Source organism: Echinococcus granulosus, assembly GCF_000524195.1.
Source record: "Echinococcus granulosus chromosome Unknown EG_S00004, whole genome shotgun sequence".
In the NCBI taxonomy this organism is placed as follows: Eukaryota; Metazoa; Platyhelminthes; class Cestoda; order Cyclophyllidea; family Taeniidae; genus Echinococcus; species Echinococcus granulosus.
In genome coordinates this window covers 1,947,516-1,971,358 of record NW_020170384.1, presented here as the reverse complement: position 1 = coordinate 1,971,358, position 23,843 = coordinate 1,947,516, and the positions used below count along the sequence as shown (strand labels likewise).

The following is a 23,843-nucleotide window of genomic DNA, read 5'->3' as shown; positions in this document are numbered from 1 at the left end:
TTAATGCATAGAAGTACCCGAGACCTAATCACGGAAGAAAAGTTATCCTTCAATGCCAAAAATAGAAAACAATGCTGTCAAACGTGCACTTTGGCCACGATCGCGTGACATTTGCTAATTTCCTTGTAGACGATATTTTTTAATTATCTTTCGAAAAATTGGGCCAAAGGCTGCGCAATCTTCTACAACAAAGAGATGTGGCGAATTGTGGCCACTGGAAAGTAAACACAGTAGCGCAATAATTCGATGAACTGGTTATCCGGATAAGATCTAACAATTGCCTTAATCTGTCGTTTGCGGTTAAGTCTCCGCTAAAAGGAATGACAGCTCGAAAGGGGAATTAAAAAAACTAATTCCGTTCTTAAGGGCTGCCTTTTGAGTTGATTAGTCTGCGCTTACCATGGTGTATTTCCGTATTGCTTTGTTGAGTTTAACAACACGAGAAGAAATAGAGCCATGTTCCAAATTACCCACCTAACTTCAGCATGCGGAAATGTTCATGAACAATACAAGGACATCATTAAAGCTTTTACCGTGCTTGATATCCTAACTTACTGGAATAGGATACTAGTCACCAAACAAATTTAATAGACAAGTGCCTATTACGAAGTAATGCGTCGGTGGTTGTTACTAAATTTTGCATTTCTAAAGTAAAATTTAGTGCAAAGAGAATTTTATTGATGCTGTGACTTAAGCAGAGTTCCATTATTTCCCCAACAGAGCATACATTTGGGTTGATGACCTTTTGACACCGCATTGATCTAAATAGAGGTAAATTTTACCTTGAACTATTCCATGGAGAGGCAATCATGCAAAACAGAAAAGACGCTTTCTTTTAAAAAGCTTTCAGAAAGCATCTATAGGTATCAGAGAGGCACTTTTAACTGAGTCATCAGTTCAATCAACAAATATTCTCAACAGAGCAATCCTAATTATGGGTAGAAAAAGCTATTAAACAGGCACTTTGAAGTTGATTCGACTCACGTCTTCACAAACGGGCTATAAATTTTTTTATTACTTATCTCTTTTAGCCGCCACAAATCGCATGACTTTTTTTACTGTTACAATAAAAAAGGGACCCAACATAAGGATTTTGTGCTTTACTGGGGCTTTTTAAGTGTACTAGGATGGCTGTGTTCACTAATAGCAGCCATGAGTCTCGCCTGTGCAGAGTAGCAATCGCCTTGAGTTGTTTATGAGAAGATATTTTTGAAACTTGCACCCGATGCATCGGCTAAAAACATATACACTTAGGTTTGGCATCGTAAAAAACATTGTTTTTAGAAAAATACAGACAATTTATACGGTAAAAGGCTGGTCTTTCAGTAATATCATTTACTAGTGGCATAAATTTCTTGGCTAAAAATGTGAAAGATTACGGTTTCATAAATAAATAGGAAACGAAATGCAAAAGTAATATATTTGGAAAGTAATGTAGTATATGCTAATTTTAATGCACTTTTTCGACGGGAGACGGCCAGTAAATACAAACCTAATTATGGATCGGAGACCATCGGCCTCTAAGGAGGAAACTCATCTTGAACGCGCTTGAACCGTGATACCTATTAATTTCCTTATTTGTCATTGCCCAATAAAGCCTGTCCTCATCCACTTCTTGCTAGCGATGGATGATTTCTTTGACGAGTTGGGAAGAAGTAGCGCTGTATTCTTGTAACTTAGCTTCCGGGGTTACACCGGCATCGACAACAGCCGGGAAGAGGTACTGAGGGAGAGCCGGTAGAAAATGAATAGCCCACTGACGTTAGAGGTATAACCATAAATTAAATCTGGCACTTTTAAGCCATTTCTCAAAGTCCGTTTTGGCCTTGAAAGGAGGGATTTTACCCGGCGCTGCCACAAGAACTGAGCAAGGACAAGGGCTTGCGGGAAATAAAAGGGTGCAGAGATATCACGGTTAAGCTCGTTCAGGGTACGCTATCTCCTCAGTGCCTGATGGTGTTCGATCCATCACGAGGTTTGTACCTCATGACCGCCGCTTACCTAAAAGGCACACTCAAACCTGTAATGTAGTAATTAAAAAAGGTGCAATGCAACCAGAATTTAAACAACAGAGCAGGAAGATTTACTTAAGTGAATGAAATAACATATATGTAAAATGCCATCAAAATGAATTCTCATAGCATTCATTGGGATATTCCAAATGCCTTTCCATTTACTTTAATCACTTCAAATTGTTAAGACGTGCAATAACTAGTTAAGCTAAGAAATTGTTTTAAGGAAAGAAACATAAATGCCTACACGCCTGCTTCTTGTTTCATGCTCAGCCTCGGTTTGAGAGCACTTTAAGGCACCGTGGCTGTGAAGTTTTGAAAAGGGTAAAACTCTTTACTTTATCAGTTTACTGTTTGGAACATGCTGGAAAGGACGAACGTTTACACAGTTTTCATTCCTAAATACGTCCTATCCACCAAGAAATTCTGCTCGGTCCATAGCCGCTAAAATTCCTCATAATGAGCTTTATTAAAAACAATAAAGGTAAGCATTTAGAGATAAAAGGACTCAAAAGCAATTGTTTTTGGGTCTGCGGGAAGGTGAGAGGAGAAGGGTCTACCTGTAACTAACCTCTAATTGTATCTTCGTCAATCATTATAACTTCCTGGAGATACTACCAAAAACACATGGCCGGGAATGAAAGTGCCAGTGTTCTTTACGAGCAGTTTCTGCAAACTTACATATAAATGATTAATTTGAAGAAACAAGTCATTTTACAAGTCAGACTAACATTTTTCCCACCCAGTAACCACACGTTTCGGGGTACCTTAATCATCACAACTAATCGGTCAGGGACAAATATAAAATTAGGCAACACTGGCGTATCTTTCACGACGTTTTGTTACTTCATACATCCAAGTGCATTTTAACTTTAAATGCCATCAACATATGGCAAGCAAACTTTTTGTTTCGATTACTAAATAAAAGCTGTGCATTCTATTTGACAAATAAACGGACCTTAGATTGGGTACACGTAACAGGGGGCGAACCCTCCAATGGAGGGACACTCTCAGACTGCCCCTTCGTATTCAGCACTGTGACTTCCGCTTTGAGATCACAGAAGCTTGATTTGCGTCGCTGGCTCTCCGTTTTGTCTCTGAACCCAGTATTGGAGGTGGTGGCCGAAGTGGCGCGCCGCCGATGGACGGGTTCGTCCAAGGTGTTGATTGCCGGAGGGAAAAAGGCAAGGTTCACCTCAGCAGAATTTGCTTCCTCTGCTGCCTCCTCTCGAACGTTGTCGATCAACATAAGACTTCTATTCCACCCGTCAACCTCTATCACCACGAATCGTTCTATGCTGTCCTCTGAAACTATTAGGTGTAGACACGCTTGAGTAACAGAGGGTTTACCTTGTTGACGCACATACCTTCTGGTACAACTTCTAGCATTTGTATGTAACGTACAAATAAACATACGAATCTCTTCGATTTTGTGGTATTTGCTTTCTACGTTAGAAGGATAAGGCACTGTTCCAATCGCTTGTGCTACTTGTCTTTAGGCCTTTCATCCCTAGGTAGTGGCAACATGCACGTAGTTGTGGGACATGTAACGACCAAAAGTGTCCAACAGTTCTGATTTTGACAGTTGGGAACCATACCGGCAATTGAGAAAGAAGACACATCTATTGAAGACGGTTAATGCATTGGATACCAGTAAGGCTGTTTCAAAAATCCATCCAAGAACAGCTTACAGAGTTGGTATAAAGGGATGACTTAAAACCCTGACTATCTGGTGCCTCACTTGGTCGTGAAAAATGACAGTAACCCTAGGGTGTGACTTGCAATGCCAAAATGAAAAAGTGAAAGTGGACTGAGCACAGAATACAGTACAATGATCTACAATGCATCATACTTTTCACTAAACGGTTTTGCAGTAACTGAAATATACCCTTCACTCCTCAACATTCGTGGTGAATAAAATCTCCATGGTGCAGCTGTTATGAGTAAAGCAAAATCGTTGTACAACCATCATCCTTCTCGTGCCTGTGGTTGTGGCATGCCTACTCCCTAATGTCGGTCTAGACAGAAGATCGACCAAAGAAACATCAAAAATGAAGATCAAGGAAGGAAGACTGGAATACCTCCAATCTCCTGTAAGTCGTCTGTCATGCTGCCGATGAGGGACTATGATTTAGGTAACCTACGTTATCAATTTTAGTCAAATTTGCAAGTGGATAATAAAGCTTCCTCTAAATTCACATGCTTTATGATGATTTTTTGGATAATCTAGCAGACTTTAGTCAAATGTAGCGACCATGTATTATTTCCAATAAAAAAAAGTATAGATAGAATTTTTATTGCTTCATAGATATACTGAGGTATCAGGAGGAAACGTGATTGGCGGTGACGCATTGCAGCTGCGAAATTGACGTCTTGCAGCTGCGGACAAATAAGAGGCAAAAATTCAGTTTTTCCTGATTTATGTCACAAAGTATTTTTGGTCCTGGCTCAAATTCCACAGTTAATATTTAAAAAAAAAACACTTTTAGCGTACCAATTGAGTGAGGGAATGTAAATTCCTCCTAATAAAACATTCTTTAATCACACTAATGTTCAAGGTGCCAACCAGATTTCTAATTTCAAATAAGTGTTATGATAAACTATTTAACGGATTTATTGGAAGTCAGTGAACAAATTTGGTAATCTATTTGATGTGAGTTTTTTTACAAAATTAATGCTCCAACTTCAAATTATTAGGAGAATATTCAAATCAGTGGACTAAATATGTACAATGTCTTAAATTCCACCTATCTTTACACCTAATTATTTCCATTTAATAAGTCTTAAAGTTTTGCGAACGAACTAACGTGCGAGATTTAGGCAAACTTATATAAATATATGTGTATGCGCCCTTCGTAGAGCTTTGGAGCGGTCCAAAATTATTCGTAAAGAGTGCAAATGGCTCTCGCTAGATAAAGTGCACTTCAAAGTAATGTGTAACGCCTCCTCTTTGATGTCGAGTAGGCCTTCATACCGACTTTTTTCCATAAAATGCGCAAGAGTCAACTTGGACTGTAATCGCTAAAGCTCCATGCTCTCTCGAAATTTCACTGAATACTACGGTTGTCATGCTTTACGATGATTTGACCTGATAATAAGAAAAGGCTGTCAGCTGCACGGCTTTTGCCGTTATCATGATTACCTTAGATTTGATTAAATAAGTGAAAAGTAAATGGCAAAGTTCCCCCTCTTGGCTTGATTATTTTTTTTTCAAGTCATGACTTATCCTCCTTTTATCCAAAAGTCTACTTTTACACTTGATAGTGCTGTGAAAATGGTTAAGCATTTACCAGGAAGTTAGGGGTACAATAAGCCCCTAATACTTCCACTCCAGTGGACTTAACGATTTTGCATAAGCAATAACTGCTAAAGATCACCACGATTAATGCACCACCACTCACATGACTCCGTTTTGCCACCCATAAACTCAGCAGTGAGGAATTGGCGACAGAGCATGGTCTTGCCTACCGTGGGACCACCGAGAATCTGCACCTTGACAGGGGTCGCGACGTTTGAGAGGCTAAATGTTGAAGGACGTCGCAAGGAGCCCTCAGGTGAGGTGGGCTTGTAGTGGGAAAAGAAGCGTTCACCTTCCAAATTGTCAGAGACGAGTTCGCAAGCGGTAAAGTGCCGCTCCTGCCGATGAGCCCTGAGATTCGGTGTCTTGGCATTGGATTCTGAGGGCCTTGAATGGCGTCCCAACGAAGCGATCGCACTGGTTTTCGAACAGCGTGGAGAGTGGGAAGAATGGCAATAGTATGAGGTGCTGCCTGATCGGAAGCTGTCACCCTGTCAAAACAAAAGGTGAAATATTTGTTTAGGGCTACGTTAGTCATTTGAAACTTTATTAACCATCGGAAGCGAAAAATACGCTAAGAAGATATTTTTAAACCTAATAATGTATCCAGCACCGCAGTACAAAGGTAATACTTTTAGATGAAAGGGGACCACATATGCATTTGGAGTGTGTTAAGCTATAGAATGTACCGAAAACGGTGAATAGAGACAATAATTTCCATCCTGACTTTCACCAAGGAAATAACTGCCACAGGTTGTTACATCTTAATGGAAATAGATACGGGCATTGTTTGAAGGTTCCCAATTCACATCAATGCCACACTTTCAGCTGATGAGTCCATCTCGTTTAAAGCATTTTTAGACAAATTCACAGAGAAGATGGGAAAAAAAAACTTTTGCAAACTGTGGAGGCGACACATGTTTCGAATTTCATCCTTAAAATCAGCGGTCGTTATTAAGGACTGATTGTTAGTGGTGGGTTTCATGATAGTTAGAAACCAAATTAGGGCTACGATGTGATTCTATTATTCACCTTTAAAGCCTACATCCATTAACGTTACATCTCATTCTAATTCTAAGATACCTGCTCTCTTTTACGGGGATAGTATACGTTTTCAGGTCACTATGATACTAACTATGGAACAAATCATTGTAATAGCTGTTTCTTTTTGCCGCTTAAAAGTAGTTCAGTTTATTAGTTCGATGTGCATATTTTGCAATCTAATCTATTCTTCCAAATAGGTAAAAATAGAGTGAAAAACTCCTCTAAACTCAACAGAAAAAGACAGCACAAGTGTGTTTAGGTTATTCTTTTTTTCTCTGCAGTCCAAGGAATGTATCCCTGTGAGTGTCCAGAGCTTTCCCACAAATCAGTACCTAGCTGTGTGCCTGCCCATTAATTAATGTCAAGACGGAACTCGTCTCGTATCCCCAAAACCTTGGTAATATACTTTACAAATTAGTAAAAAATTATTTGCCATATCTTCTTATTTCACATGTATGAAAGTGAGAATTTGGTTCAGAATCGTTTGCTATTTACGGTTGTCTAAATAAATAGGAGATTAAACTAGATGACTTACGGTTGACAAACAAAATGATGTGTAATTTAGTAGAGAAGGAAGCTTGTGATGGCATTGTTATAAAGACAGATTTGTTATACGGATTGAATGCAAAAAACGGATATCAGTAAATTAAGAGGTTTGAGAGTAGTGGGATGTTCTCACTGTTTCAGTTTCACTGAATTATTTGTTCCCGTACTAAGTTGTAAGGCTATTTCCCAGTGTTGAACCGAAACGATCCCTCATCTAGAAATTGTGCAAACCACAGCTCTGGAAATTAATTAGCCTAATTGTGTAGGAAGGAGGGATTAAAAACCCGGATCCCGTACATAAAAACCTCAATTCGGATAAGACAAAAGCAAGGATCGGCCGAAATGATGCTTTAAATTGTCAGTTATATTATCACAATTGCTGCTGGTAGACATGAAATCGAGGCCGCTTTCTTAGAAGCTGCAGTGAGTGCCTCAAACCATATAACACTTTATTGTTATTTCCCCGAGGTACGACCAAGTACGATTAGACGCATGTGATCTGAGGGGCAGAGGTAGAAAGGGAGAGCCAGAGCTAGCAAAAGCTTTTAACACTGGTCGGCTATTGTTAGTGGTGGCAGTGGTGGTGCTGGAGGTCCATAATGGGAACAACTTCGAGTTGGAAGCTAGAAATGCAGGCGCACTTGCAGCGGGCCAGAGACTGGCCCGCCGCTAGTAAAAACGTGCTACGCCTTTTGGTAGGGAAAAATTGAAAGGGGAAGTCTAAAAAAATTAATGCAGTTTTTTTCGTCGAAGGTAGGTCGATAGGCATTAAGTGGTCAACGCCAACAGGTAAACCTTTCCACTTGATTTGCCAATGCTGATCTCATTTTGGATAGTTATCAAAGTAGGCTGATTCTCAACGGAAAAAGTATCGGGCTATGCATCGGTCAATTATTGTTGTGTTCTCTGCTGATCCCCTCTCCATTTTAACCCTCATATAAAATCGGCCTATTGAAGCCAAAGTAGTTTGAGCTCGTCTCTTTTCAAACTCCGTTTCAGAGTTACAGAAGTTTCTCGTCAAGTTTGTGTAACATTCGAAAAAGTAGCTATAGTACTCTAAAATAGGCGAAAAACAGGATTAGAGTTTGAAGAAAAACCCTTTAAGTATGTTTTAGGTAAGTGGTGATATAAATTATATACACACAAATTAACTAGAAAGGGAGGCTGTAGAAGCTAAGTAAATGGGCTCCACAGGCGAAAGACCAGTAATTTGTCACCCACCTCTTCTAGGTACGTTATGAAAGCTCACAGTTGGGAAAGGAATGTTAGTCTACTAACTTTGGATTAAAAGAGTGTATTCAATTCCATCATTCCTCTGCTATTTACATTGATGTTTCCAAAACGACCCATTCACTACCAACTATTCATCCCATATTTCCTAAGGCAAAACTGGTCGCAGTGAATTCCTCACCGAGGGCCAGGCGAATACGGCTAAGATTTCAATACACATCGAAACTGAATAAGAAAAACTTTTGCTTCATCAGATACAGTCGTAGTCGTTTAATCAACTTGTATTTCCACTGCCACAAAACTTACTCTTGAGAGATCTCACACTGCAATTTAAAACGGAATGGAGGATGGAGACGGAAAGAGGTTACGCTCTTATCCTCCACATTCCGTCGCTATCTTGCGGAGTGGTTATTGCCTTGCCTAAGCATTAGGCGTTCACACTTATAAAAGGCATTTTGGAAACCACTGTAACCAGGGTAACGTTTCTTGCCTCCAGAGACTAAAATTTGGACAGAAGGAGAATTTGTAAATGCGTGTTTAGTCAAGAATCTATTTTTAAATTAGGCTGGTGCCTCTTAAAAAGGGGCTTTCCGTAATTAATTTTTATAATGTACAACCATACAGTTTCTTTTGGTTGCCTTAAAATTAAGGCTGTCATTCATTTCGCTTGAAAGTAACTAATGGCTTACTAATCCTAGTCTTTAAGGAACAGCCTAATGAACTCCCCGCTCAAATGAATACATAAGCGAAACAGAAGAGATCGCCTGGAGAAGGGACGCATCTGTCTGGGGGCATAAAATCCCTCTACAGCACAATTAATCTTTTAAGTAAGTGAAAGTAGCAGACGACGATAAAAATATCTTACCTAAGCAATATAGTCTTATTTTCCAATTTATATGGTAAGCAAAATATTACGGACCTTCTTGAGCTGGAGTGGAGGTGCATACAGGAAAGCCAAAGCCTAATTAGTGGTTGAGGCGAGTGACGCCTAATGATGTCACCCTAATTATGTCTTGTAGCCCAGTGGGCAAATATTTGATAGATATCTTGCCTAAAAATAATTGTTGGACATTTTAATGAAATTCTGAAAACACTTGAGCTAACAAAAGCTGTCTTGTATGAAAAGATTCTTAACTCATTGCCATTATAGCCACCGATTTGTGAAAAGTTTCTTATCAAAATGTCTGTGAAGACCACTTTTTCTTAACAAAAATAAAAATTTACTTAAACTGAGAATTTGAGAGTTGGCCTGCAAATTGTTGACTATAAATGTCAGAGCACACTCAAAATCGTTACCATTAAAGCTTGAGATTCCGAGATAAATCAAATCAGCAGTTAATTTAAACAGAATTTAGGTTGACAAGTGCTTCTTTTTTGGGAAAGTGTTTTTGATCTTACCAAACTGATGAGTCCCTTGGAGGTTCTTTTAAAGCTGCGAACACGGTAGAGATCTCTTTCAAAGTTCTCCTCTTCACCATCTACCGATGGGTCGCACTGGACGCACACGATTGGGACAGCGGTAGGAGGATGAGTCAAGTCGACGGCATCATTCGACTCTCGAGCCGCAGTAGACCCACCGGCCTGGCTTTCCCGTATCTCCCGATGGCGGCGCATGGAGCGGAAACGGAACACCTCCCTCAATCGCAGCGTCTTGCTATTACCTGGCATTCTGGCTCTCAAGATCTGCTTACATGTCCCCAAGGCGAGGTGGCTTGGTGGCTTGGCTAGGTGGCTTAAATTGTCTTGATGTGGTCAAGCGTGTAGATTTTAGGTGAGTGGGAACACGCAAGTTGGCCGGATTAATCGAGTGAACAGCCAATAAGCGGTTGAGAAGATGAACTGGCCAGTGAAGTGGCCAATCAACTTGCCTAGCAGTTCTCGATAGTGAATGAGTTGATAGGCTTGACAATGAGTAATAATTATGAGTCTCTACCTGTCAGAGTCAACTCATCGTCCTATTACATTTATTGTGCGGGAGACCAATTTGTATATGAAATCATTCGCATGCAGATGAAGGTGAAATACTCTTCATACGAAGTAGGAATTAAATCATATCAATGACGATTTGGTGGAGTAGAGTAATAATCTAAAATTTTCTAAAAATTCTATTTAGTTTGAAGTAACTTAGAATTGCTGGTCTGGCTAACTACATAATTTGCTTTAACGAATATTTTAGAAGTCTGAAACCCAAACAAAAAATTCAATACATTCAACTTGAAGATCGCCCTAATGTGTTGATCCACCGACCAGAATTTCATGTAAAGTGTTTTTTAATAAAACTTTTACAAATAAGTAGTTGCAGATGCTGACTGGTACTTGTTATTTTAGGTCACGAATAGTGCTAAAGGTGGCAATTAATTATGAATTGAATGGTTTAGCCAATTACTTGATGAGACCAAGGACTAAATTAAATCACTTTGCCTGGTGTGGAAGTGAGAACTTCGAGAGGCAAATATGCCAGAAGACCTACTGTTACCAACGGTAATTTGTAGAGCTCTGATTTGTTGTCTTGGTTAAATATGATCAGAGACTGGCGCAGATGATAGAAACTAAATAATTTATTTTTCGTCCTTTTTCAGAAGCATTTGGGCTGACTTTTTAGTCCCACTTAGATAAAGTACAAAGCATATTTAATTGTCCTTATTCCAAAAACAACTTAAAAGAAAATACGACAAGATGGAAGGCAGTTAAATTTTAGGGTTTTAATAAATTATAATTACAAATTGTTTCATCAATTAGAGAACACATAAATTCGATCACTCGACTGGTGTATCAAAAAAATAACTACTACTCCACACTAATCAAGTCTTTAAGAGAAATTAAATTGAGTGATGCTGCTTCCGACGGCATTGCTGTGTTAAACTTCTCCATCAAGTCAGCATCAAAGGGCAATGACATAGCTTTTATTTTCCGTAAAATTTAACACAAAACCATTCTTGAGTTGTCTTAGATGATGTTTTAAAAGACTTGCTTGATAATATAAAATATGGCGCCACTTGTTACAAATTTTATAACAGAGGTGAGGTAGCATTCAAAATCCCCCCTTCTTAAGCTTCCACAAGCAAACGAAGAAAAAGTACTCTGAAGAGATTTGATTTTAGAATTTGAGATCTTCCGTTGATAATACAAGAGTACAACTGAATGAATACAAAAAGTGGTAAACCCACTCCAGTTCAGTGCAAGTCACTCGATAATTCAGTCTCCTTAGTTCTATGTTTTACCCCAAAATTTTATTGTAACGGGGAGATACAGCGAATTTTACGCCCAAAACGTACAAAAAATTCTAATTGATAGCACCAAAACTAGGAAGGTAAATTTCTTGCCTCTCGTTCATTTAGAATGATAACGGATTTTTGCTTTTTTTTCCATGGCTGAATAAAGTGTTTTGCTGGAGAGTGGATACACTTTGTCCTTAGAAGGCAGACAGTTGAGTGCGAGGGAATGTTTCCGATTTGTATTGCGACATTTATGGTGAGCAAATTTTAAACAAGTGGCAAAAGTCACAACAGTTTGGTAGGCAAAAATAGGCAGGCAAATCATACTTTATGACTTTAAAGTGGGTCAAAGTTTTGATTATCACTTATCCTACTCGACAATTCGGTATTTTACTCAAAAATTTATAAAGAACCATTAAGTCTTGCTTTTTGAAGTAAAATCATAAAGAGGTGATATAAAGTGAGCTTTAATTTTAAGTCGGGATTTTCGCTTTTTATACCTATAAAGAGGATGTTACTGCAGCGGTACCACATATCGTGCCATATAAGTCGTGAGTCACTTCATCTGAGACACCATCAATCAAGATGTTAGGTAGCAACGGTAGACCGCCCACAAAATTGCGCAGGGATGAAAAACGAACCAAGACTTTGAACCAGCAGGCATTTACAGGTGAATTCAAACCTACTTTTAAGGTGATAGGACGTTCATCTACTGGCAGTAAGGCATCTGATTGAATAATGTGAGCGTGGTAAGCAATAGCTGCCGTTTTAGCCTTGGTAGCCATTTCTGTGGGTAGTGAGCATTTGAGACATCTAAAACGTAACAATCCATTCTTAGCCTCCTGCAAAATTGCAAGGGAGATAAGTTGTTTACAGGGACAATCGGTCTTCAAATTCTACTACACACGAAATGCTTCAGACTTATTTAACCGCCCTGAAAAATCTTAACGTCAAACCTTAGCAAGGAACACCTGACCGTTGATGAGTGTATAAAAGCATTAGATGATTATATTACAGAAATTATTGTCGTTATTATTCCTTGAAGGATGTCTTTCTTTGTCACAAACTTGAAATTCCTGATTTAACTTGGATGGTCTTTCATGAGTCGACAAGAGTTAACGCGCTTTTTACTTAATACCGACATTCTGAAAAACGTCTTCTGTTAAAGAAGACTTTAGCAACCTTAAGGAGGATTTTATTTACTTGTCCCTTCTTTATGGAGTAGATTAGCGAAATAAGCGAATGAAATAAATATGTATATATACATTAATATTTATTACTGTCATTACTACTAAAATACCCAAAATTCTTAATTCAAATTATAAATTAGAATAAACGCCCTCAAGTAAAGCAAAGCAATGATGGTATATTAAACAGAGGGGAGAAATTAACAACAAATTTTTGCACATTTGAAGTTGCATAATTTTTGAAAACTACATCTTACCACTTAAAAAGTGTTCAACTTTTGGCTGATTACTGCCAGCAGGCATTTTAAAGGCATAATTAATAGACTTTCACTGACACTTTTGGCTTTAGGAATATTGCTTGAAGATTTGAGAAAGGATTTCTTTACCGTATTCGATGATTGCACATTTTAGAGCTCTTAAGGCCATTTAAATTGTACTTAAATAGATTCAGTAGCAATTCTGAAGTGGCACAAAACAGTCAGTAGTTTATCTGCTATAAGTTAATCCCCAAATACGAATTTTGAGAACTTATAAGGAATGTTAAGGTATTCTCAAGTATTAAATGATATGCATGTTTCAAGGCCGCAGTTGACGTCCGGCAACCGGGTGTTTAAAAAGGATAAATAATGAAATCAGGTGCTTTTTAATTAAACAATTTCATCGTCAAAAGAAGGCAGTTATACTTATAGCTAGAAAACAGAATCAGTAAAAAATCCTTTTAGGTTAAGCCTTTCTACAATGACTTTAATCCAATAATCCGGGTAAGGGTGGAAGGGGGATTTTGCGAAAAGAAGACCGGGAATCCATTCGGTTCAGAAAATCTAATTAAAAACGTAGTTAAAAAGATAGTATATTTCACGTCTAACCTAAAACATTTTAGGAGGACAGTAAGGTACTAGGAACTACTAACGTGAACAGGAGGCTTTGACTATTTTCGTTGAAGTCATTTAGGGTAGTGTATTTTCGGCCAAAGGAATACCCCACATTTATGCGTAAGCCGTACCAGAACCTAATTATCCGGCCTTGTTCTATCAACAGTGGCCTTTGCTTGCATACTTCATGTCGAAAAATGACGTGGCTTAAGACCAGGTAATCTTGCAAATTACTTCAAGAAATATGATGAGTATGAGGTACAGGTTTAAGTAAAGCAAATTAGTAGGAATTCGTAAGTATTTAAACTATTTCGGATAAGATGAAATACTAAAAAATTGACAAACAAAACCTTTAATAATCCATACTTCCTAATGAGGATAAAGCAGCTTATATTAAGATTCATTTTACTCATCCCCAGACAAAAAGCATGTCCGAACAAGTAGCACAAGGCAAGGTACAAACATTGAAGCAGTTAAACTTGTGACTTAAAAAAGACACAATAATACAAACGTTTTAAATTGCTTAAAATGGCAGGCAAAATACGTCATATATTTAATTACATTTTTTTGCGTCTGTAAAGGATCGGCTAGCATGTTCACTTCCTTGGCGAGTAGAGTAAAACTGTAGAGTCCACTGCCATTGGTCTGCACTGGCACCAGCGATTGGTCACTTGACGAACCAGCGAGGGCCGAGAGAGCTCAGACTGGTTTAGTTGTTGTGGAATAAATCTCCTAGCCTTGCCCTCACGCTGTCGTCTTTTCTATTCATCCACTCCCTCTCTCTCTCTCACTCACTGTCCCTTTGTCTCTAGGTCTCCACTGGGATTTGCGCGCGCACAGTGTTTAGGACGGAAAGCGACTAAATATCCCCCTCGGCTTAGCTACGGCACTGGCGGCATCAGAAGACGTTGCCTTCAGCAAACAAGATTCATCGGAAAGTAATAAGGAAGGAGACCGAGTAAAGAATACCCTAAGCTCCGCTATGCAAAGTGTGCGTGGGGGTGAGTGTGGCAGGAGCGACCGATGATGGTTGAAGCCTGATGAATTTGCTGCGGTCATGCTTTGGAGTCCTTCGTGACAAGATCTGCGACCCTCGTGAACGCCATAGGCGAAAACTAAAGGCAGTCTCGACCGCACCTATCCCTGTTTCAATGTTTCCCAATGTCTACGAGAGTAAACTCGCCAGCGGAATACTTAAATATGAGTATGAAGTGAGTCTCGCCTATCCTAAAATAATTCACAGTTAGCTTATGCAGTGAGTGGCTCACTAGGTGTCTCTTCATCAAATATTTAAGCATTTGCCAAAAAATTTGGCGCCTACATATTATGTTTAACGCATAAATGAAGAACTGGCCATTCCTTTACCTTAACCGGTTTAAAGTAGCTTGAAAAGTAAAAGGATCACGAAGTATTGCTTCATTAAAAGTAATGCAGCAATGTCCCATAAAATTTCATTTAAAAGCCTCGTTTAATATAACATCAAATCCTTGGTGCTGCCGTATTTACGGCAGTTTTAAGATTTAGGAATTCGTTAAGACAAACTTTTATTAGAGAAGATGGATGCGCACCTGACGGCAAATTTTGAGTCACTTTAAAACCTTTTACTCATGAGAAAATCATTTACTATTTGCAGTTTGTTTTCAAACTTTAATGTACAATGGGTTAAATTTTTGATGACAACTAATTAATAGTACAATTAATTTCTAACTTCAAGAATTCGTTTGCAGCAATCACTTTCCCCTTTCATCCGAAGACTGTTTTTTTCGACAGAAGTTGAAGTTTGGCTGTCAGGAACGTTCAAACCGCTTAAGAAGACTTGCTTATGTAGAAAAAATTGCTTTTGCCATTTCGTTTAATCGGGGAGACAATAATCGCAATTTCTTAATGCGTTATTTAGAATTACGTTCTCTGTAGTAGGATTGTCGCCTTTTTGTCTAGCCTTTTAATACAATTTTTAAGACAACTCAGAACATGCAAAATTTAGTTAGATCACTTTTAAATGCTTTGACTGCTATTTTCTAGAACTTATTTGCTAGATTGTGTTAATACGGTTGGGAGGTCCCTCCGGTAAATAAAAGCCAAATCTGAACCAGTAAGCATAAAGTGATTTTGGTTACTTCTGGGAGCGACCTAAGTGTGCGCAGGAACATCGACGTCGAAATTGTATAGCTCTAAGCTAAAGAGATATGAATCTAACTCTCCGATTAAACGTTTACCACAAGCATCACGAGGAACAGTAATGAGAATATTTTTCGGAGAGGTCGCACAGAAATAAATTCCACTGCTTAAGGAAAGTTTAGTCAGTATTTTTTAAGGGCTGTGCTATTTATCCCTTAATGCTTAGATCCACAAAGCACTTTTATGTTGAAACTACAAAGAGAATAAAGTAAATATGAGCTTGATGCAATTACTTTCCATAAAGAAGTGGTAAATAAAAGAGGAGATAAACTGTTTAGCGGCATTTATTGCAATTACCCCCGAGACAATTTTATTGCCACTTTCAAGCCATCAAGTTGTGGATCTACTGAGAGGGCATTTGTTGCAGATAAGGGTAAAATAGTGTTTACAACAAAGATCCCTCAGTCTGACTTAAGTGGTGAGAGGTTAGTTACGTCCTGACACCAACGGCATATTTACAAAAAAAAACCAAGTACTGTAAATATTTATAAGACGACCTCATTTCACCCCATTAATACCGGTTACGCAGTGATATGGTTGCAATATTTACAAATTTCACTGTTCTTTTTGCGGATGATGAATCGCTTCTAAAGCCTTTTTTTCTATTAATGGACAACCATGAATAGAATCCCATTAAAACGTCTACCCTGGGAAGAAGTTAGCCTAGACTTACCCAATATAATCGCTAGCAATCGTTTCATGTTCGTTTGTTTGAATAAAAAAATCACTGCTGTATTCAGAAAAGCGATTTCGAGAGACAATTTTTTGACTACCTTGATTTCAAAAGTTAATCTGTAGATTAGACATTTCGAGAGCGTTTAGTGGTGGTTTGAGTCTTTTCATGGTATTGGTGGCATCCTCAGTCTAGTCACCTCATCATGTTCGTGCCACGTTACATTAGCACCAAGTCCCCACATTTGGCATAATCTGAATATCGTGAGTACGCAGGAATTTGCATACAGTTTATTGCCATTGAAAATACTGGCAATTATTTCCCCAAAAATATTTCACTTAAGTTTACTGAGTTGAACTAATGGATAAAACGCATACAGAAACCTAGCAAGAACTCATAATAACCGACAGTCATAAGCCCCCGTGTGATACAGAAAACAAACACCGGACAACAAACTGAGTCTAAAACCTGGATTCTAAGTGAAGTGTAAATGCTCTCATGTGCAGGCATTCATTCATTTTGGGGAATTTCAATGCCTAAAGGCCAAAAAAGCTGGCAACGGTGAGTAATCTCTCAGAGTAATGATGGCCTAGTAAGTGCATCTATTTCAACCTCTATAATGCATTTGAATACAATCCTACCGATAAGTAATCTCGATATTTTGAGGCAATATATATTCGTTGTCCAAAGTAATCAGTTGTTTCGGAGTGTAAAATTGATGTTTGCAAAAATAACACCATGTTAGGATTTAAGGAGGCGTTAAATGGAATTGATATAAACGAACCTCTTCGGCAAGTGGAGCTGATGGAATGAATGTTAGTTCATTCATTCATGGTCAATTGTTAATTCTACTTATTAAGGTGAACGAATCATGATATTTGAAGTCTCAAAATACTCTACATTGTTTGATTCTGCTCAACATCCACTACCAGAGTTACACATATGCGACGAAATATGAATTTGTTTAGCTGTATCATTTTATGTCTCAAGTGAACTGTTTGGGAAAAAAACAATGAAATATACAACTATGCCTTTTCTAAGCAATGTGATATTATATAGAAAAAGTCTTTTATAGGCTGCGTAGTCCGGTCTCCTTCCGAGACCTAAGAATTGTATACTTCCGATGGATTCCAGGATAGTATATTTTGAGATTTCTGAAGTTAAAAACAGATAAAGCAGTTTATTTAGGACACCTCTGAATTTACCTCTACTTTAAGTCATTTTATATAACAAAGCAAAGCAAAACGTCTCTGAAAAAATTTCACTTTTACACTCAGGCATTGCTCCTGGTAAACCTAAAAGAGAAATGATGTTCTAAAAATACCGAAAAACCCATACAAAGTAGTAAAAATGGACTTAAACTGTTAAAACAAATATGAATTCTTTGCCATTTTGGTTCAGGTTGAGTCATTGAACCAAAAGTAGCAAAAGTAAGAAACTGTTACACGATGCTGCCTTCATGATTCATGAAACTGTTCTTTGCTCCATGGGCATCAGGTAAACATTACTTCATAATCCCAATTTGGATCAGTGGTCTAGAGACATCTTATTATAATTTGTCCCATAAAAGCAATGTTCTTCTCCCAATAACTAAACAGAAAGTGGATTTTATGTTTTTCTACTTAACAATGTTGTATTATAAAGAGAAAACAGCAAGTGTAATGCATATCGACTTTGCAGCAAACATGGCATGAACAATGCAGTGTTCCTCCTAAAGTAAGGCCTGCACTGTTTATGGGGACTTCTGTTACTTTTTGAAAAGAGCAAACTATATATAGAGAAAATTTTATTGTTTAAAGCTTTAGGTTCCACGGCTTCTTTCATAAGCAGTTTTAGTGTTAAAACACACAGCTGCCCTTATTTTACCTGGTTTATTAGAGTCCCATGTCTTTTCAAAGTAGCAAAATCCAAATTTTATTTTATTTCCACCTCTTTTAATTGTTTAAATATTTATGAAATTACTTAGCACTTGAACAATCATTCGATTGGAATGGTCTTACTCCACCTAAATCATGTCAAAGCAGCGTAATTGATCAAATAAATAAACAAACACAATAGGGAATAATCCAGTATGAGTGAAAAACTCATTATGCCTAAACATGCTACGTACAACTTGGACAAAGGTTTGTTAGGGAGGGTGTTCAAAGTCCTGTGGAGAAGGAGCACAGAGATTAAGTGAGGCTTGTGAAAATAGTTGTATAAGCGTAAAGTATCATTAATTTACTATTTCTTGAGTGTAATTTCAAATTAATTTGAACTATTTAAGTAGACGATACATTCCTTGAGACCCCGAAGCATTAAATGTACTTTGCTGGAAATAAAAAGTTGAAACTGTTTCAGATATTGGGCCACAAATTTGAAATGATATATTTTTGTTAATAATGAGCTACATTGGTAAAGTAAGGGGCGAAAAGCAGACTTCAACCACTTTTCTCAATCAGGGTGTAATTAAACCAAGCTTACTTGAAGATATCACAAATTTGCAGGCCTCATATGTTCCGGTTGATTTATAAAGAGAAGATTAGGAAAGGAAGGTTTTGCTTTAATAGACAATATACCTTGGACAGACTTGAGTTGTGCTTGATGAGCTGGTCTAATTCTGCTTAAGAAGTGCATTTTAAGAGCCAGTCCACTCCTTTTGAAAATTACAAATGCATTTTCCAAAATTGGACCATCTATCATGTAGGTAGAGTTGAGCAGTTTGTCAGTTTTGACATATTGTTTCCCAAACAATGATTCAGACCCAAGTAATAACCCCTTTCAGTTTCTCTTTAGGCGTAAATAGAATAACAAAGCACCTTAGTGAATCTTTTAACTTTTGACTTTTCAAGTAACACTGGAATGAATTTAGAATATCATTACAGTTTATTCTACTGCAAACTCAACATAGAGCTCTAAACAAATTTGAATGAGTTATTTCTATTTTTTTTAGGTAATCCAAGGCGAGGTGGATGAAAGTGGTTTTTGTTCCGCTGCATTTGCGGAAGAAAACGGAAAGAAGAATCAGAACGTACATGTCATTCCATGTAAGTGCTCACTGTCATATTGTATTGAATTTCATCAAAACAAATCCTAATGAAAAAGATAATTACAGATTTTAAATGAAATATTCATCGTTTTTGATTTTCGGACCTCAGAGAAGAACTGACCACCATGGCTGCAGAATACGGCCTGTTTAAAGTTACAGGGGTTGGAAGCTGGAAAAAGGTATAATCATCATTTGGTCGAAAATATTTTGCCTCTTATTTCACAGTGTGAGCCACCTATCGTGAAGTGATAGACCAACTCCGGTGTTTGAAACACTTGCAGCTATTTAAGGTCGATTTATGAGTCCACTGTTAAGGAGAATTTTCCATACAAAACCTTCAAACTGCCCTTTTTCCACGCATTAGTGCGATCGACTACCTTCTGGTAATAAACTGCTCCAAATAAGAGAAATAGTATTGCATCAAGTATGTACATACTTCCAGATGTAAAAGCTTTTTGGGCTTAAGCTGGAAGCACCCGGTGTACTATTCACCTATATATGACTGTATATGCATTTCTGCATCGCCAATTGAAAAATTAAGTAAATGGCATATGAGATGAAGTTGGCATAGCTAGAGGATAAAGTATTTCAAAAGAGTGAGCACTAGAAGGGGAGACTGGCATTCACTCTGCAGCTGGTAGGTATGTAAATAGGCCAAACATGTATTGTTTTAGATACTGCGCCCCATTATTTGTGGGGATGTATCGCAAACCGAAGTGAGTGTGACACTCCTAACTAACATTAAATGCAAATCCTACTGTTCGTGACAACAACAGAAAAGGGACAAAGCATTACAGCTCTAGATGTAAGATATAAAATACAATGTAGTGCCAGAAAACTTTGTCCACAATGTTTGCCTAGCAAAAAAATTAAATGTGCTCTCGGACATATAAAATCAAACTTAAAATTTATAAATATAATAAGGATGTCCTGTAGCACGCCGAGGCTTCCTTAAAGACGAAAGTAAACATAACACTCAGGCAGAATATGCATTATGGCATACAAAAGGAATGGAGCTACTGGCGTGGCCCGAAGTCCAGGCCGCCGGCGAAGGTGCAGCGGCGGAACCCCTAAGTGGTCCGTTACCAAAACCGAGAGTTAAGCAAAAAAATATCACCTGTTCAAGCACACTTTAATTAGCATTTAATGGTTGTGTTTACAATGATTTCGGCAATTTTTTGATCAGTTTTTAATGGTTTCTGAAAATAATGTGAAAAAAATATTCCGCTTTATTTCCGGTGTCATGTCATAGAACTCCAGGGAACAGGAGACGGCAACAAAATTTTGCTCATCTCTAAGGTTGTACAAATTTTCGTCAATGTTTATAAAACACTGCGCTGCGTTAGCTCAAATGCAGAAATCGCTGCTGATTGAAAGAATCTGCGTTACTCCCTAAATCTATCTTCTGCGAGGAAGGATAGTGATGGTGCAATTTTATTAAGTGGAAATTCTCATCACTACTGATGTTACTCGGAAATAAAAATAAGACTCAAAATCCCCGCAAAGAATCTTGATTAACTTTATAAATTGCATAAATTTTCTTCGTTTTGGGCATCTCATGTATTCAAAGAATACTCGTTTGTACGTGGGTATTTGGTTAAAAATTCGGATGAAATTACAGTTATATCCATTGATATGCGGAAGTTGCTTCTAAAACAGCAGCGTCTTGAATTGGATAGACGGAGGTATAGCACACTGAGTCATTCATGACATCGTAAGAAGTCATATTACTACAGTGGAAAATGTATTATTGACATGGAGAAGGGCTGAAAGGCTGCTGGCGTGGTCCAGAGTCCAAGTCGCCGAGCCGAAGTGCAATGACGGAGAATAAAATGCTTGCGTAACCAGCCCCAGAGTTAAACAGACGTTCAAGGTGCTACAGGAAGAAATTACTTATGAACCATTAGTCTAAAATGCATTAGTTGGACACTATTTTTTTCCTAATTAACGATAAAGATAACTGTGCAAGTAATCATGATGCTGAATACTAATTGTCAAGGTAAAAGAGTAGCCAACTTACTGGACCATCCTTATTGGAGTTAATTGTACATTTGCTAGAGGAACATTAAAGTCTTTCCATCTATCTTAGGCCTGTTATTCATTATATAAAGGTTGCAAAACAGGTATAGTTTTCCAAACTTATCAGCTAATTTTTCTTCTAAAACTGTGTGCATTTACAAAGAGGTTGTTTTCACCTTCACAGATAATGACAACTGTGTAATTCTTGAGCCGGAACCAGACGACAAACATTCAACATATATCAATGCCAGCTGGATTGACGTAAGTCATTGTCTGGACAAATTTGCCTAATAAACTGTTCTCTATTTAAAAACCCGTTTTTTTGCCCCGAGGTGATGTAAGTGTTCTGTAGAAGACTTGCTAATTCGCTTTTTGCTACTTAGTAAGAATCCATTTTAATCAAGAAGTTAGAACGTTTGAGATACCAAAAAATGGAGACATGGCTTTACAGCGGAGTCTTTATTTTCGCCTAAAGAATTTCACACTGAGCTTTGATCATCAAGATTAGCAAATGCATATAATTAATATGACTAAACTAGGAGTCCAAATGCACTTACATAAAATGATTAACTTTTCTTAAGGCTTTCAAAGTCTTACTGTTGAACATTTAAATTCTCTCTGGGGGTTGTAACAGGTGAAAGGTGAATGCACACTTATCCACTCACATTAACGCATAGTTAGAGCCAAGATACTTGCCATTTTTTGGAACAAATAAATTATTGTTAAAAATGGTACGAGGCCTTAGATTCTCCCATAATGAAACGCCAATTTTTAGAGTAAACAAAAAACTTCAAATTATACTTATTAATATGAGAACAAACGTGAATATGCTTTCCAAACCATGGAACACAAAATCAGCATGTAAAAATATTTAAAACAAAAATGCTAATTTACCAAGCGATCGAAAAATTTAGTTTCAACAAAGGCTATACCATTATTTTCTCCTGTAATTGTCACCTCCAGATCAAACGAAAATCGTTGTAAAGAGGAAGTGAAAAAGATTATTCACTTTATTGCTTCCTTGATTTTTTGTTGTGAACATCAATAACGGTAGACAGATAATTGTTCTTCATAAACAAATCAAGAAAATTCTAAAATCGCCCTTCTCTAATGCATTCTCAACCCTTATTTGGCGGTTGGATTTAGGGCCAAGAACAGGAGCGGAAGTACATAGCAACTCAGGGACCAAATATGAAGACGATTTCGGATTTTTGGCGAATGGTATGGCAATACAACTGTCAGTGTATTGTCATGGTAACAAGTCTGTTTGAACACGCTCGAGTAAGTACTCCTTTGATTGTTGGATCTGAAAATTTTCTTAGAAAATACGTCATTCTATTTCGATTTGTAAAAGTGGTTTAATTTGTTCCTGTGACAAATGCACTTACTGCCCTTAACACCAAACATCTGTAGTACCCCTAAACTTTAATAAAGATGAAAAAAGGTATAACACCAGGGTAGAATATGTGTTGCCGATGTACAGGAGGGCTGGAGGCCACTGGCACGGTCAAGGGGGGATGCTCTCTGGTAAAAGTATAACCGCGAAGCTTTGGTTCCCATGAAACCCAAGTAAAGAGTTAAACAAGCAACCAAAGTACTAAGTAGCCCTCCACTCCTTTCGAGCGTCGTCTCCAGTGCTCTCCTTGATCAAAATCCCACGTCGACCACCACAACGTAGCATATGCGCTTCTTAAGTCACGTTAATATTTATCATTCATTAATAGAAATCTGGGTAGTTGTTCTTTAGGCTTAGGATCGCTATCCCCTGCCACCAATATAGCACATCGAGACTACCCTGGAGACAAAAAGGGATATAATCTTAGGGCAGAATTTGTATTCTCGAAGTACTGAAGGGCTAGGTGCTGCTGACATGGTCCCTATTTATTCAAATCAAACAAAATGGTAATTTGTCAAGAGCTTCGGTCAAAATATGATGTATGTGAACTCGTTCACCATTAATAATTTTCAACTAGTGATGGAATATTTAAAAATGTGGATTGTCTACGAATTAAAAACAATTTATCTATATAACTGGAGGTGGAATATTTTAGTTGAAAATTGTGAAATTGTTTATTTTGCACAAATTGTGTAATTTTATTATTAAAACCAGGTTTAGTAAAGGGCGTTGCTTTCGAGAGTTGTGAAAGTGGTGAAATTTTTTTGTATTAATTTAATGGATAGGTCTTTGCATTATTTCATATTACTGATAAAAAAATATCTCCATGTCTTTACAGAGAGTCTACGTAGTAGTGAGGAAAACGCAATTTATTAAGAATACTACTCAGTTTTAAACACTTCTCTATTTTTCTCGAAAGCTGAAAAATCACCTGCATTGAAAATATTTTAGTTGTTTCTTTTGACATAAATAAGACCATGCAGTAAATATATGAAGGTCTCTCAATTTTTCATTTTTGTGGAATTTGTATCTCCCGTACACAAACATAATCGCGCACAGTAATTTTGCTTCGCTAAGAATAAAATCGTTTGACGCTCAGAATAATTATTTGCCACCTAATATCTCTGCTCAAAATGGTTTTGAAG

General features: G+C 37.7%; 2 protein-coding genes across 2 annotated transcripts; one reads left to right on the top strand and one right to left on the bottom strand. All coding sequences in view use genetic code 11, as the record gives it.

Moving 5' to 3' along the window:
• Positions 1 to 1,618: 1,618 nt before the first annotated feature.
• EGR_01183 (hypothetical protein) lies at positions 1,619 to 9,798 on the bottom strand (the record flags this gene model as incomplete). Its single annotated transcript, XM_024490432.1, has 4 exons — positions 1,619 to 1,756; positions 2,971 to 3,323; positions 5,414 to 5,801; positions 9,529 to 9,798. 4 exons carry the CDS (start codon positions 9,796 to 9,798, stop codon positions 1,619 to 1,621), a joined length of 1,149 nt encoding a protein of 382 aa, XP_024355251.1.
• A 4,646-nt stretch (positions 9,799 to 14,444) lies between these two features.
• EGR_01182 (Tyrosine-protein phosphatase) lies at positions 14,445 to 21,593 on the top strand (the record flags this gene model as incomplete). Its single annotated transcript, XM_024490431.1, has 3 exons — positions 14,445 to 14,615; positions 19,188 to 19,281; positions 21,487 to 21,593. 3 exons carry the CDS (start codon positions 14,445 to 14,447, stop codon positions 21,591 to 21,593), a joined length of 372 nt encoding a protein of 123 aa, XP_024355250.1.
• Between the last annotated feature and the right edge of the window lie 2,250 nt (positions 21,594 to 23,843).